Source organism: Hevea brasiliensis, chromosome 4, assembly GCF_030052815.1.
Source record: "Hevea brasiliensis isolate MT/VB/25A 57/8 chromosome 4, ASM3005281v1, whole genome shotgun sequence".
In the NCBI taxonomy this organism is placed as follows: Eukaryota; Viridiplantae; Streptophyta; class Magnoliopsida; order Malpighiales; family Euphorbiaceae; genus Hevea; species Hevea brasiliensis.
In genome coordinates this window covers 7,935,386-7,951,270 of record NC_079496.1, presented here as the reverse complement: position 1 = coordinate 7,951,270, position 15,885 = coordinate 7,935,386, and the positions used below count along the sequence as shown (strand labels likewise).

The following is a 15,885-nucleotide window of genomic DNA, read 5'->3' as shown; positions in this document are numbered from 1 at the left end:
ATATTATGTAAAATTTACACATATTAATATGCATAAATTTAATAATATACAAAAATAAAAATCATAAATCAAGCAAATGATATTTTTAATATTTAGCAAATCAATATTTTAATTAAAAAATTAAAAATAATAATTAGAAAGCAATATTTTTTAACTTATTATATAAATTCATAAATTAAATTAATTTTAATAAAAAGAAAACAAATAACAAAATTTTAATATAATAAATAATTAGACTTATATTTATTAATTTATTACTTTTAATAGTGTCAATTATGGGTTAAACGGGTTAGTAGGTTAAAACGGATTTGCGAGTTGTGGATTGATATATGATACGAATAATAAAGTACATCATAAATATGTTAAGTAGGATTGGTGGGTCAAACTGTGGCATGATACAATTATTAGAGCGTCATAAACAAGTCGACACGATTTTAACGCAAACACGAATAAACTCAATCTAAACTCTCTATAAAATTCTCAATCTAAACTCTCTATTTTTATGTCGTGTTCATAGGTTATATCTAAAATTGCCATTTCTAGTAAGTGAGTAGGGCGCGAATGTCACGCTGACAATCATAGTCATGGTCCCCTTCCATCCTCACCAATGTGGTAATTTGCTTTCCACAAACCACCATCTGGTCTATTTTCATGGCCATTATCTTGAAGTGTCCCTTTTCTATCATGTAACTTTGTCATGGGTTAAAATGGTGCTCTCTTGTCTTGTATACCAATAATTGTCTGGAAGCCTTGTAATATGGATAGTTGAGCAGCAACAATGATAATTTTTGCCGGTACCTCTATGGATTGGGGAATCGAGTTCTTTGTTGGGGTTTGTTGGCTAAAAAGGCCTTAAGTTTTGTGGCTTAGCTGTAGATTAGAGTAGGGTTGCTGTTTTGGTCCATGGACCTTGTAGAATAGATTTCAAACATCGTAATTGGGTTTTAACCCTTTTTCTTAGTCCAATGTTTTCAATAAAATAGAAATAATAATAATAAAACAAAAAGACATAAAGAGAGACTGTGTGAGAAAGATATCACAGCGAAAGAGCGAGAGAGACAGAGAGATACAAAATAGGGACAGAGTGGGAAGAGGAGAAAAATAAGATAATATTAAATATTAGCATAAATACGCAATCACTATATTAATTTGACAATTTTTAATACCATGTGATTTTACTGTTAAATAAATCCAAGTTATGAGTATTTTAAAATACAAATTGAAGTTTAAAAATAATAATATTATGTGACTAAATTTTAAGGAAAATAATAAAATTAATCCCTAGATCCTCAATTTTTTTTTTATAAATTGAAATCAATAATATTTAGATTCCGTTTGTTTTAAGGAAAATATTTTTTTGAAAAATATTTTTTATATTTTTTAATATTTGGAGGCACTTAAAAAAATTGATCAATAAAAAATATTTTTCTGATTAAAATAAAATTAAGTCATTTAAAAAAAATAACTTTCATTTTTTAAATTTTCATTTTTAACTTTGAAAATCTTATTAAATTGTGAACACACTTATATAAATATATATAATAAAAAAATATTATTAATTTAATATTACAACTAAACAACAGAAAATATTTTTATGAAAAATATTTTTCATATACAAGTTATTTTTCTTAAAATAAACGAAGTCTTACTTAATAAAAATAATTATTTAACTTGTAATATAATTTGATTAATTAGAGTAAAGAGAAACATAAAAAATATATAGTCTAAAAAATTACGTATATCTATAAAAAAAAATTATAGAGAAAATGAATTATATCCAACTTCTCCTAAACTAATTTAAGGGGAGTATAAATATCATATTTTAAATTAATATAGGACAATATATTCTCTCACATTTAAATATAAATATTTGTAATATAAAATTTACAGGCACACATGTACGGGTGGGTTTATATTTAATTTGGACAGACTCTAATGTCTTGTAAAAAAAAAAAATGAGGCCTAATTATGCTATAAAAAGTTAGCTCAAGGGATGAATATATTAATAATAATATATAATTTTTTATATACATTAAATTAGGGGTGTGCAAACGGTCGGTTTGGTTTCAAACTGAATCGAATTGATAAAACTGAAAATTAAAAATAAAAAATTTTAAAAATGGAATCAAACCATTAATAAGAGAAAATCAAATTAAATCAAACCGATAAATATCGATTCGATTTTAAACCGATCAAACTGAATTTTATAAAATTTCATATTTTCAATATTAAATCTAAATAATAAAAACATAAAAATAAAAAAAATTAGAAATCAAAACTCAAAAATCTTAGGGTTTGGTTCGGTTTTCTTTGATTTTATATATATATATATATATATATATATATATATATATAATTTCGGTTCGATTCATTTTTTTTTATTTTTTGTGAAAATAATCAAACCGAACCGATTAACCGAAATTATCAAAAATTATAAATTGAACCGATTAAATTTTAAAACTGAACTAATTGAACCGAATTGACTCTATTCAATTTAATTTTTCAGTTTTTTGCTCTCCCCTACGTTAAAATATAAAATTTTTATATAAATATATGCATATATATAATTTTTTTTTTGTAATATTATTAATTTGAGTTGATTTATTCAATTATTTTTTGTTAAAAATAATAAACTAAATCAATTTTTTGTTTAGTAGAATATAAATAAAAATTAATTATTTAAATTAATAGATTACATATTCAAATTAATTTGAATTAATATACTGCGTGAGTTGGTGTAACTCCTTTTGATTTTTTTTAATTTTAATAATTGAATTAAATTAAAAAATTAAATCTTTAAAAAAATTAAAATCAAACCAATTAAAAAAATAAATTAAAACAAATCCATTTGAGTTTTGGAAGATGATCAATTATCGCTAAGGAAAACTCATGTGAACTTCACGTGATCAATTTTCAAGCACTGGCGGAACATTGAAATGACGACCGCACCACTTAAAATCCTGACCGTTCATCTAAATCGGAACGCATCTTTACCCTCCAAACCGCATACTCTACGTATTATTCCTCATATTCCCTCTCTTTAACCATAAAAGTCTCTCTCTCTTAGCCCCAAAAACCAAACCCTCTGCACCAAATCCCAAACCCCAAAACCCCAATAGAAAGTGAAATCTCTCAAATTTCAAAACGAACCCATATCTTAAGCCACTGCAAGACCTTTAGCTATAACTATATAAACAGAAATTTTATGGATTCAGATCAGGGAAAGCTATTTATTGGTGGGATTTCGTGGGAGACAACCGAGGAGAAGCTTAACGACTACTTCTCTCAATATGGCGACGTTTTACAGACTGTGGTAATGCGAGACAAGACCACTGGCAGACCCAGAGGCTTTGGCTTTGTCGTTTTCGCAGATCCTTCCATCCTCGATAGGGTTCTTCAAGATAAGCATACCATCGACGGTAGAACGGTGAGAGATTTATTTTTTTGGTCGTTTTGCTGGTGTTTCAATCCAGTTTCGGTTATGGGTTGGTTTCTTTCGTGGTGTTAATGTTTCAGCGAGTTATTGTTTTTTCTATGTGCTTGTTTATCGTGGATTTATGGTTTCTATTTTTTTTCCAGTTATTTTTATTTGGAATGTGTTATTTATGGTGTTGTTTTTGGTGGTATTGAGCAGTGGATATCTGTTGTTTTAATTTTGAGTGTTAGTGAATCAGTTTCTTACCTCGTTAAATGTTATTAGATTTTTTGTTTTCTGGGTTTTTGATTTTTCGTATTAATTCAGTGACTATTCAGTGTGGCATTTTTTGTCATTGGTAATTTTGTTTGTGTTAATGTTATTAGCTTTTAGAGAACTAGGAGTTAATTGTTTTTAGTAGTTTTTGAGTTTATGGTTTTTTTTTCTTTTTTCTTTTTGTATTTTCTGCCCTACTTCTTGGTTTTTCTGTGTGTCAGTTCTTCCTACTTCTGCAAACTCTTATGACTTGTGGTTGTCACTTGCGACATGCACCTGTTAATACTCACACATTTGCTTGTTTCCTTTCTGTGCCCACCAGCTCTCAGATCAAGGAGAAGGCAAAAATGCTCACAATGACTGAGAATTTAACTCTGCGGATTGTTTCTTTGATAAACAAATGTGTAATTATAAGTGGTTATGTATATATATATAAAAGCACGCAAAGTGCAAACGTTAACTTTTTTTTTTTTTTTTGTTGCGGTTGTAGCATGATTATAGTATTATTTCCATCTACAATTTTAGTTTACTTTTGTCAGTCAATTAATTCCTCTGTTTTTTCCAGGTTGAGGCAAAGAAAGCTTTGTCAAGAGAGGAGCAACAAACAAGTGTCAGGGCTGGAAACCTGAATCCTGCTAGAAACACTGGCAACAGCGGAAATATCAGGACCAAAAAGATTTTTGTTGGAGGGTTGCCTCCCACTCTTACTGATGATGGATTCCGTCAGTATTTTGAAGCTTATGGCCATGTTACTGATGTAGTAATAATGTATGACCAGAACACCCAACGGCCTCGTGGATTTGGATTTATTTCCTTTGACAGTGAGGATGCTGTTGACCAGGTCTTGCACAAAACTTTTCACGATTTGAATGGTAAGCAAGTTGAAGTAAAGCGGGCTCTTCCTAAAGATGCTAATCCTGGTGGGGGAAGCCGTTCTATGGGTGGTGGTGCCAGTGGTGGTGGTGCTGGTGGTGGCTATCAGGGCTATGGTGCTTCTGGGGGCAATTCAAACTCATATGATGGTCGAATGGATTCAAATAGGTACATGCAGCCTCAGAGCACAGGAGGTGGCTTTCCTCCTTATGGTTCATCTGGTTATAGTGCACCTGGTTATGGATACAGTCCTGCCAATAATAGTGTTGGATATGGTGGTTACGGTAGTTATGGTGGTGCCAGTGCTGGCTATGGCGGACCTGCTGGTGCTGCGTATGGGAATCCTAATGTCCCAAGTCCTGGGTATGCAAGCGGCCCACCTGGTGCCCCTAGAAGCTCATGGAGCGGTCAAGCTCCTTCTGGCTATGGTTCCATGGGCTATGGAACTGCTGCTTCTTGGGGGGCGCCAAATACTGGTGCTGGTAGCGGTGGTCCTGGTTCAACTCCTGCAGGTCAATCTCCTAGTGGGACTGCTGGGTATGGGAATCAAGGTTATGGGTATGGTAATTATGGTGGAAATGATGGGTCTTATGGGAATCCAACTGGATATGGGGCTGTTGGGGGGCGTTCTGGGGGTACTCCAAACAGTAATGTTGGGGGTGCAGGTGAACTACAGGGGAGTGGCAGTGGTTACATGGGAAGTGGCTATGGTGATGCAAATGGAAATCCAGGGTATGGAAATGCAGGTTGGAGGTCTGAGCCATCACTAGCTTCTGGAAATTATGGGACTCCTCAGGCAAATGGACCTCATGGTGGGCAAGTTGGTTACGGTGGGGGGTATGGTGGTGGTGCTCAGACTCGGCAAGGCCAACAACAGTGATAACGAACACATTGATGCCAACTGGATCTTCATTGTTGTTTTATGGGTACCTCCTGCTTTTCTCATGAGGTCCTCCAAAGATCTCTTGTTCTCTGCCTGGGAGGAGTGGATCAAATTGGATGCGGACACTCATTGGGACCGGTTGGATTGCTTAAATCCTAGTAGTTTGCACAATCTATTTTGCTAGTCTATAATAACTAGTTCAAGGCATACTAGATGCAATGCCCTTCTTTCTTAGTATTTTTGCTGAGTGTAGTTTAAGTTTGGCGTGCTTATAATTGTCTGCTAGCTTCCCTGAAACTTTCATTTGCTATCGTAGTGTTTAATTTATTGAGCTTTTAAAGTTTGTATGTTGTTTGATTGCAGTTGAGCCTATCATTCATTTTGGCCTTTTTGACTAGGAAAAAGATTGTAAAGGGAATCTAGAATTTAGATATGCTTGATTTAGTATGACAAGTAAAGCATACAGAGAGGATTTACTGATAGCAGTGGAGCTATGAGCCACTTGGGTTGTTCACTTCGTAAATAGGTAGCAATAATCATAGTGGTAGTTGACACTTTGAAGATGTCATAATCATTTTCCCCCTGTATTTGCCCTTGTGTTGTACAGGAGGAGATGCTCGAGTTCTAAGGTGGAGTCACGTGTCCACTCATGGCCCGAGCTTCATAGTGGGTGTGTGTTCAGTGAGGGGGGTTTTTCAGCGTGGACTGGAATTTGAAGAGGGCGTAACAGTTGAAATTGTGAAGTTAACCTGAGAGAGGCTATTTTTCAGCTAGGCGGTGTCACCACTGTCAATCTTGTTTGCAGATTATTGGCATTACAAGTTATAAATTTCTCAATCATTCCAGGTCCTGGTGGCTAGTCAATTTTGTGGGGCAAACATCTTGTGGTACGTTGATTTGAGCTGTTAGATTCTCTGTTGACAAGATGTGGCATGCTGATTGTTTAGGCTATGGTGTGATGCATTGGAGTAGATATGTCATTCCAAAAGTTTAGAGCACCAGAGGCATTTTTAATAACCGAAGCGTTGGTATATTTTGGAATGAAGAAAATGACTTTAATCATGTTAATATCAATTTCTTTTAATAGAAAAGAGGATAAGCAACATGCAAATGGTCATTGCTTGTCTACTGTGATGCATTTTTTAATACTTACTAGTATGTGTTAAAATGGTTGAGGCTTTACTATAGTTACCACTACACATGAATTTCTTCATTCCAATGGCAATAGGAGTGGACATTTAGATTGTGTTCATCACATTTGGATGGGGAAATGATTTTGTTTGCTTCGATGGATACCCTGTACGGTTCGAGGATGTGTGAATTCGCTTCATTTGGGGAATAGACTTAAATTTTGTTTGTAATAGAGAAAATATATTCTCATCAGTGAGTGGGTTATTGATTAGGGTGCATTTACTAATAGGTTGCGGGAGTTCATGTTAGACAACTGGGAAGGATGTCGTGCTGCTGCTGCTGCTTCAGGTTTTTCAAGGGTTAGCAGTGAGTGCGGGCTTCTTCCTGGGTGTGAAATAGTTTTTTAATGGCGTTATAATTTAATTTTACAATGTTGAATACATATTATATTAATTTATTAGTCATTAATTATGTATTGATAATCAAATAATGCAATTAGCTCCTGATACGGATCGATGCAAGCAATAAACTTTTTAAAATTTATTTTCAAATAAATTATTTGGTTCACCTGGCATTTTTTTTCTCTTTCTTCCACAATTACTTATTTTTCTCACATATAATAAATTATTTTATTTTCCAACATTTTATTCCAACCACTATCATATAAAACTTTATATTTGTAGAAAAAATTATTATTTATAATTATTTTATATTCAACATTGTAAAATTAAATTATAACGCAAAAGAATTGATTTATTTATTTTCTTTAGTACATTAGAATATTTTTTTATGTACTTTATTCTTTTAATAAATTAATATATGCGCAACTTTTTTTTTTTCAGAGATAAAGTTAATCCATTGCTAGAAAAAGGATATAAAGCCCAATATAATAATAGCCTATTTTCACAAAGCACTCGGGCTATACTTGTGACAATCCAAATTAAGACGACCAGATTTTTAGACTCGGGATTTTAAGCTTAGGTTTGAATTTAGAACCTTTCTATCAATACTAAAATCTTAATTTGTGATTATTTGTAACCTTCCATTATTAAAAGGGTAAATAGTCAATGAGATTGATTCAATTGTTAAAACTCAATTAGTATTCTCATTAGATTTAAAGTTTGAGCATTAATAATTATTTCTTTTAATTGACTATCAGTAAACTCACTTTTAATTCTTGAATTAGATTGTTATATGTCCTAACCTAGATAAAACAGTCTTATTTTACTTAAACTTTTATTAATTGAAAAAATTAAAGAGTAAGATAAAATCGGTTTAGATAAAGAGAAACTTGCATATATATAAGTCTTCGTTAAATATATAAAACTTGAAATTCTCATTCATAGAATTCCCTGACCTAGAAGGTTCAAAATTCCAATCATTATTGTCTCATTCATTAATTAGACATTAAGATATAAACAGAGAATCAAAAGGAGAGAAAATACAAAAAATATTAAAACAATAATATTATAGATAACTTCACTCTACATAACACAATACCTTAGATGGGTATATGTAGCCCTCCCTAACCATACGTACATCAACACCTCTTAATTAAACGTCCCACATAGATTCCCAAGCACTCTACACTTATCGAAACTTCACGTATTGATCAAAGTAAACTTACTTCACGTAGAAAATTCTGTCTGGTTGTGATGTAACAGTGGCTAAATCAAGAAAGTTTCAGAACAGATTAATGACAAGACAAAAGTAACAATTTCAGCTTTCTTGGTGTGACATTTCTTGAAAATTAACCATCGCCTCACGCCACAAAGCTATCAGGCCTTGAAAAGACAACCTGCATAGTTATCAGACAATTCAGTTCGCTGCTAAACCCAATTGTAAGCCGAAGACAACATTTTCGCTTTCTTGTCAGATACGGGAACATGAACGTCCCAAGTCTATCTGCAAGCCACAGTTTTCCGCAATTATTATCAGTGTGAGGGATAGAGTCTAGTGATCCTTAATTACCTGATAATTTCCAAGCGTCTCGGACTTAAAACCAGCCGCACAATAGTCAAAATAATATTCCCATTTTCTAATGAACTTTTCGTCGAATCCCATACCAAGAATTTTGCTAAAAACAAGAATTGGTAACCTAACATCAGAATCAAGGCAAGTATATATTGCATAGTTGCGGCAATGAAGGTCTATATTCATTTTCACCTCCGGTTCTCCAGGAAACTTTTCCTCCAGCATTTCATCGTCCTGTAGAGATGCCTTCCTATATTTTCCACGCTCTCCACACTGAATATGAAAGCTTCTGTCAGTTCTTAATATTGCTGGGAATATCAGAGTAATTAATTAGATGCCAAAAAAATATATTAATGACTTATACCGTAGTTTCGATGCAGCACCCATGGCAGATGTTATCCTTGTTAAGGAGGGCAAGCATCCTCCTGGGAAAATATGTTCTGTGACAAAACCTGAAGTTCGCCTGGCCTCATCATAATCTTGTTCTGCAACCGATGAGAACTGCAGAAAGATCAACACATATAGCATGATTCATCTCCACCAAATGCATCATTCTTTATTCACACATTTTGTCATCACCTGTAGAACAAAAATGCCATCTTCTGCCAATATAGATTCACAGCAGCCAAAGAACTCTTCCATGTATTCATGGCCAACATGTTCCACCATTTCACTGAAATCTAAGCCCAATCAAACTCAAAATATTTGTTGTACGTGTTGTGGTCAGATGTTAATTTGGTGGAGCAACTGGAACTCACCAGGATAAGATTCTATCATATTTGTAAGTTTCTGGCAATTCACGATAGTCACAGAGAAGAAATCTGACACGATCCTGATAAAAACCAAATGACGACAAGTTAAAAAATGTAGACACCTAAATTAAGAGATCGAATCATTGTTTTTAATCATTTTTCAGAAGCAAGACTGAGTGGCTGCATAAATTCTATTTCTGCAATTAATGTAGATTGAGGAACTGGGATTGACTTGGTTAATAAACCTGTAGTTGATTAAAAGTGGGGTTTGCAGTTGAATGATTTCCCATTTTGCCTCAGAATATAGTAAAGATACCTGGAGGTTAGCTTCCTTAACTTTCATTTCTGCTAATTTTAGCTGCTCCTTCGATAGACTGATGCCAGTGTAGTTGCATCCTGTTTGCTTGACAACTTCAATAGCCAACCCTCCCCAACCACAACCGATCTCAAGAACTTCATGCTCCTTATTGATTTGTGCCTGGATTGGTTAACCCCAAAACGCATAAAACGCATAACTAGCATGAACAAATTTTTCAAGTTTCATGAAATTAGTAGTTGGGGAAGGACGTACCTTTTCAATCAGAAGGGAATATTTCCTCAGTTGTGCTGTGTTCAAGTCTTCATCTTCAGTCTATTTCCCCACACAAATAAATATGTCGCAGGTTAATAACACACACACACACATATATATATATAAGATTAATGACCATAGCATTGGTTGTCTGACCTTAAATATTGCACAGGAGTATGCCATTGTTTCACCCAAGAACATAGCAAAAATCTCATTGCTCTATAAACAAGAAAAAAATGAAAAAAAGAACATAAGCTCCCATTTGAATTCTTTTTTAGTTGCATTTGATTTCTAACAATCTATCAAGTATTTCTTTTTTCTTTTTTTGGATAAAAGCAAGCTTTCATTAAAAAAAATTTAATTTATCAAGTATTTCTAGCAAAATCAAGTAGTGCAATCAAAATTTATAAAAAGATTTTATTCAGGAAGAAAAAATAAATAGTGAAGAAAAATAGAATTAAAATTTAAAAATAAAAATTACCAACTTAATTACCTCTTTCTTATGAATCTCAAATATAAATATATGAGCATCATTTAATTTATGGGTAAATATATATTGTATCATAGATCGATGATGTATTTTTTCTTGCTACCAGAAATTGTCAAGAGATATGATTAAATAAATATGCATGCGATGATTATCAGATGAGATTAACATGTGATTGGGCGATACCATGTCATAATGATGAGAGATATTCCTGCGAGCTTGTGCAAGGGTATTTTGATTTAAAACATGCTTCAAGAAAGCTATTGCAGATGTAATACCAGATGTGAAAAGCAAGGGTGTCCACCAACCCCTAAAGCCAACACAAAGTGCAGTGAGATCAAAGAAATTTAATTTCTAGTAAAATCACATTGTTAGAGTCTACCAATAGTAATAATTAACGTTACCGTTTCTTATTCAATTTTGAGACCGATTTATTTGCTTCTCTATTGGCAATCAGCACCTGAAATATACATCGCCAAGGAAGATTCTCTCAAAATCAAGCAAAAATAAGTAGAATTTGGCACCAGAACTCACGTTCTGCGATGGGACCAAACTTCCTCTAGCAAACTTGGGTGTCCGAGCCTGCCAGGTATACAATACATTGTATCTCTCCGGCATCTCCTGATCATCCTAAATATCCCAGCAAGGTGATTTGTGAGATGAACGAGGGTCCTATGCCGTTATTGCATGGGAGCTCGGCGAGGCGCCAACGCTACGCCTTGTTTTGCCAAGCTAGTTAGTGGGTTCACAAAGCTAGCAAGGGTAGAGTGGACGTTTGTCGGACTCGCACATGTTGTTTGCATACATATTATGCTTACACACCGCCTACTTTGCACCAGTAAGGTCCAAGCAGGTCCACACATGGCCAACGTGCTCTGACGTGGGTGTGTAAGCATGAGAACCATACAAACACCATTGCGAGTCCCAAAAGAATCCAGTCTACCCTTGCTAGCTTCGTGAACAGGCGAAACAAGGCATAGGTAGGAGGCTCGGATATTTAGGACTAATCATGGGTAGATATAAGGTGGAGCAGCACCGGACGAACCACAATATGAAGTTGTACCCAACCCCCAACATGACCATTGATCGCAATGGAACGTCGTAAATTTAAATTAAATTTAGGTGGGTGAGACTATCGCCCACCAATTTCTAAATTGTGTGAGATGTGGAATTGATAAGGGATTTATATAAGGAAGCAATTATCTCACCAAGATTAGATTTAGCAGACCTTCATCGGTGTCTGGAAAGGAAAAATCTCCATTCATATAAGCATCTGCAAGGCCTATATCAGCCCAGGTCATTACCTGAAAATTTTTTTCAGATAATTAACTCTATGGAATAAGGTGTTAGTTATTTTTTTTTTTTATTAATCTCAATGCAGAAAAGCAAGATATACCTTCCAGTAAAACTGGGGATTGTGGACTCTCATAACAACTTTCAGGGAACATTTTTTGCTGGTTCCCTCAAAAATAAAACTTGTGCCTCCTTCCTCTTCTAAACTGTGGTATTACAAAGCAGATTTTAGTCAATAAAACACACACTAACAGAGAAGGTATGAGGTTTCTTCAACATGGGGAAACATTTTTATACTATGTTCCTGATAAAGGAATTCCATGCATATACTTCTGTTAACATTTGGAGGTTTCTTTCTTTCCCTCAGCAAATAATATATATATATGCTAGAGTTTTAATACTCTGAAATTGGTATATTGAAAAGCAAAAAAGGCATTATTGAGATGTAGTTATTGTCCCTGCAAGTTCTAAAGTCATTAATTTGACATTCTAATTTAACCCTCCCACAAGTAGCGATAGGTCATGTCCCATCTCTCTCTTTTCTTTTAGAGAGGGAATTTTTCTCTGTTTAACAATTCATCTTTCTTTCTTGGAAAAGTCGAGGGATTCGTTCTCTGGTGAGCCTTCCTCTATCTCTGGGGATGGGAAAGGCTCCCCTGACCTAGAGGATGGGTCGACCTTCCCTGCCTCTGGTCAGGGTGTACATGATGGGTTTTATTGTGTTAGTTTGTGCATGACAGATCGTGGTATTTCAATTAAAGGTCTAGTTGCCGATCTGTGTGGGAATGTAGGTTTCGAGGAGATCTTTGCTGGATCGGAGCAAGAGAGGTTTGAGCTTTGTCTGGGATGGCATTCAGCTTGGGGGTTAAACACGCTGTAGTTGGTAGGTCCTGTTATGTCATCCAACCCCCCCTGTAACTAGAGTAGGCTCTGCTTTCCCCTCTGATAGTGCCTCAATGGTGTTTTTTAGCGTAGATGGCTCAATTTTTACTGGGCTCAATGCTTTCTCAGGCGACAAAGGAGGTAGCAACAAAGGCTATTAGAGTGTCCTGCCTTAGTGTTTGGGTTGTTCTATGTTAAAACTCTGAGTTTGACCTTGATCGGGCTCTGTTTTGTTGTGGATCTTGGTTTTGTTCCGCTGTTAATGTGGTGGTGGTGAGATGGTGCTCTATAGGTATTTGTTTTGCTTATCGGCGTTAGGTGTAGTGAATCCCAGGTGATGTTTTGTGGGCTGAGTCCTTCATTTAGGTTGTCTTGGGATTTGTATTTGTTGGACTTAGACTGAGCCCTCCTCTTGTATTTTCTCAACTATTAATGAAATTTCACATTTTAGTTAAAAAAAAAAAAAAAAAAAGTAAGGATAGGCCGAAATTGAGATCACTCTCCCGTCCTTATATTGGGGTGGGGTCAGAGTGAGAACTTTTCTCCTAAGAGTGGGTGGAATGGATTATCTTGTATAAATTTTTGAGTTTTAATTCTATCATTATACAATAAAAATTTATTTATTTATTAACAAATAAATTAGAAATTAGAAATATGAATTTTTAAACACAATTTTAATAATATACACATTATTTTAAAAAATATAATATTCAAATACTTAAATACACAAAAGTAAATTAATTTTTAATGAAAAAAATAATATTATTGGGGTAGCAGATTTTTTTTTCCATCCCGTCCCGTGCAATATTGGAAAGGTGGCAACGTTAAAAAAAAAAAAAAAGAAATAACAAATACGAGGCGCTTCAAGTTAAAGTTGCAAATAATTATTTGCTATTTTGAAATAAGAAATTAATTGAAATTAAATATAAAAAATAGTTTAAATAAAATAACCACAATTTATATATTTGTGTGTAGTGAACTCACATTAAACAGCCACTAGAGATGAAGCGTCCAAGAAATCCAGTCACAAAACGGCGGGCCACAGCTTCGAGCAATGAAAGTTCCATGGCAGTCTGCAGGGAAGTAGACCTTAACTTGTATGCCTGTATACCAATATCATAAATTCTTTCAGATTTTTTATGTGGCTTCGTTCTTTGTCTTACATTTTTGGTATCAAAAAATACATATAAAAAATTTTTTGTTAAACTAAACAAAAAGTAAAATATTTTGGTGTAGTTGGTCTTGAGCCTATGCTCCTTCGTATTACCAAAGAATATCGCTAGCTCAACAGTAATTCAGGAGAGCTCAACTACTTTGCTATAGAGCTTATACACACAAATGGGGTTTTTATAATGCTTGATTCTATACAACTTGCACATTAAAAAAATTAAATTTTATTTTCAAGATTATGTAATTGTAAAAGGAATATATTCTGTAGCGTCCTTGAAAGGGTAAGGGCATTGTGATCCAATTTTCGGGTCAGATTAACGTTAAATTTGGGTCGGCATAAAGCTTTTGAAACTCGTAATAAGTCTAAATAGTTTACAATTTAACAACAAAACTCAAAAAGGAAGGCTCAAAATTTAAAAAGTAAACAGACAGAGTCCGGCAATAAAATTAACAATCTAACAGTAAAAAAACTTACCTGACCTGTAATATAAATAAAACTATAATTGGGGATAAAGAAAAATTATAAACCCAACACATGAATTCAAATACATAGCGAACATAAAATCACCTAGTGAGGGTACATTTTTTCTTTATCTTGTAGAGTAACTATAAATGTTTCCTCTTCGATCTCAAAATGACAATGCGGAACATGTACACAACTCAATCATCGTAGTTGAAATTGATAAATTGACTCGTCAATATTTATGTTTATTCACCTTTTTTTCTCCCTTTCTCTCTTTAATTTCTTAGAATTCAGATCACTTTCTCTCTTTTTCCCCTTGCCGGCATTCTATCTTACTGGATAAACTCCAATAATCTGGCCATCTCCTTCTCCTTCTTCCCTTCTCTCTTTTCTTTTTTTCTTTCTTTCCTTTTCTTTCACTTTCCCTACTATCCTTTATTCTTTCTTTCCTTTTCTTTCACTTTCCGTATTATTCTTTTTTTTTTTTTTTAAAGTTGCTGGAGAACACCTCACATGACCCAAAAGAATAGTGGATGTGCTACCAGCTGCCATTAAAAGAAAAATTACCCTTTTGGTCCTCAAATTTTTCAAAAATCCTATTTTTCACCTCAAAACTTCTAAAGCTTTTCTTTTGGATGTAAAATTAAATTAAACTTTTCTACTCAAAACTTTATAAATTATATTTCCATTTCTAATAGCAACCATATTTATATTTCTTCAAAAATTTGGTTTTTACAAAGGGAATAAAAAAAAAAAGGGGGTCTTGTTTGAAGTGAAAGATCTCTTTAAAACTTATGAAATCTTTGCTCATTGCTTTATTGTCAAATATAGAAATGTGAGATTTAGTGACTGCCCAAGTGAGCTAATTAGTTGATTTAATTGGCAATCGGGTCTAGGCAATAATTTCTCAATGGAAAGATTTTTGTTTTCTACACTCCATCTATCATGAATCCAAAACACAAGATATATGATAAAACTCAATACGAGACACATATATTTTTATCTTTATGGTGGACAAAGTATAAAAGTCCATGGTGAACCGAATTTAAGCAACAATTTCCCGTTAGTGGAATTGCCTATCATGATTAGTTAATTTGTTTCTATTTTTGCTTAAACTTAACTAGGCAATCAGGATGCTGGCCAAGTTGTTGCAAAATCAGCAAAGATGACTTGACTTCCATAAGTCTAGGGCCGCATATTATTATTATTATTATTATTATTATTATTATTATTATTATTATTATTATTATTATTATTATTATTATTATTATTTCTAAGTCCAATGTTCCAAAATAAGCAAAGTTAGTCGACTTCCAGAAGTATTGAGGCTGCGGAAGATTTTTTTTTAAGGGTAAATCAAATATGAAACCTTGTATTAATTAAAAAATGTATTTATTATTAGACTAAACAATAAGAGTGTGTATATATATATATATATATATATATATATATATATTACAAGTGTATGGATTCCTGATGGTGCATTCAAGGTTTTTCAATTCTAGAATGTATTTTAAGGGAGTTGAATTTTAATTAGTAAGGAAAAGAAACAACTTAATTAATAAGAAATGAAAACTCTTTGTTATTTTTTTTTTAATACAATTGATTTCAATTGAAACTCAAATTCAAAATCTTACAATTTTGAAGTTGACTTTTATATTATTGAGTTAAAACTATTAAATAAAAACTCTTATTTTTACAAACTAAATTAAATA

The 15,885-nt window shown here is 33.3% G+C and overlaps 2 protein-coding genes across 5 annotated transcripts; one reads left to right on the top strand and one right to left on the bottom strand.

Annotated features, from left to right (window-relative positions):
- The first annotated feature begins 3,038 nt into the window (after positions 1–3,038).
- Positions 3,039–7,086, top strand: LOC110651426 (heterogeneous nuclear ribonucleoprotein 1). Of its 3 annotated transcripts, XR_009148141.1 has the most exons (4): positions 3,039–3,427; positions 4,257–5,585; positions 6,055–6,334; positions 6,868–7,086. XR_009148141.1 is itself a non-coding variant. In XM_021806773.2 (2 exons), the coding sequence occupies exons 1-2, from the start codon at positions 3,206–3,208 to the stop codon at positions 5,442–5,444; spliced, it is 1,410 nt and encodes a 469-aa protein (XP_021662465.2). In that variant the 5' UTR covers positions 3,039–3,205; the 3' UTR covers positions 5,445–5,787. The 3 variants fall into 3 exon arrangements, 1 of the variants encoding a protein (XP_021662465.2); XR_009148140.1 differs by lacking the exon at positions 6,868–7,086 and having other exon boundaries at positions 6,055–6,595; XM_021806773.2 differs by lacking the exons at positions 6,055–6,334; positions 6,868–7,086 and having other exon boundaries at positions 4,257–5,787.
- Positions 7,087–8,029: 943 nt separating this feature from the next.
- LOC110651425 (uncharacterized) lies at positions 8,030–12,898 on the bottom strand. 2 transcript variants are annotated; one of them, XM_021806772.2, is made up of 13 exons: positions 11,759–12,898; positions 11,571–11,666; positions 10,767–10,822; positions 10,549–10,672; positions 10,032–10,094; positions 9,876–9,935; positions 9,621–9,782; positions 9,311–9,384; positions 9,132–9,225; positions 8,917–9,053; positions 8,745–8,825; positions 8,550–8,655; positions 8,030–8,376 (listed from the first exon to the last, which is right to left on the bottom strand). In XM_021806772.2, exons 1-13 carry the CDS (start codon positions 11,789–11,791, stop codon positions 8,341–8,343), a joined length of 1,122 nt encoding a protein of 373 aa, XP_021662464.2. In that variant the 5' UTR covers positions 11,792–12,898; the 3' UTR covers positions 8,030–8,340. The 2 variants fall into 2 exon arrangements, with proteins under 2 accessions (XP_021662464.2, XP_058001181.1); XM_058145198.1 differs by lacking the exons at positions 11,571–11,666; positions 11,759–12,898 and adding an exon at positions 10,897–11,149.
- Between the last annotated feature and the right edge of the window lie 2,987 nt (positions 12,899–15,885).

Bases quoted from the DNA above. Each gene is read 5' to 3' on its own strand.
- LOC110651426 (XM_021806773.2), top strand. From the start codon at position 3,206: ATGGATTCAGATCAGGGAAAGCTATTTATTGGTGGGATTTCGTGGGAG. The intron at 3,428-4,256 runs GTGAGAGATTTA...TGTTTTTTCCAG, and splicing joins ATACCATCGACGGTAGAACG to GTTGAGGCAAAGAAAGCTTT.
- LOC110651425 (XM_021806772.2), bottom strand. From the start codon at position 11,791: ATGAGAGTCCACAATCCCCAGTTTTACTGGAAG. The intron at 9,783-9,875 runs GTACGTCCTTCC...TAACCAATCCAG, and splicing joins ATTCCCTTCTGATTGAAAAG to GCACAAATCAATAAGGAGCA. The intron at 9,054-9,131 runs GTGATGACAAAA...ATCTTTCTGCAG, and splicing joins ATGGCATTTTTGTTCTACAG to TTCTCATCGGTTGCAGAACA.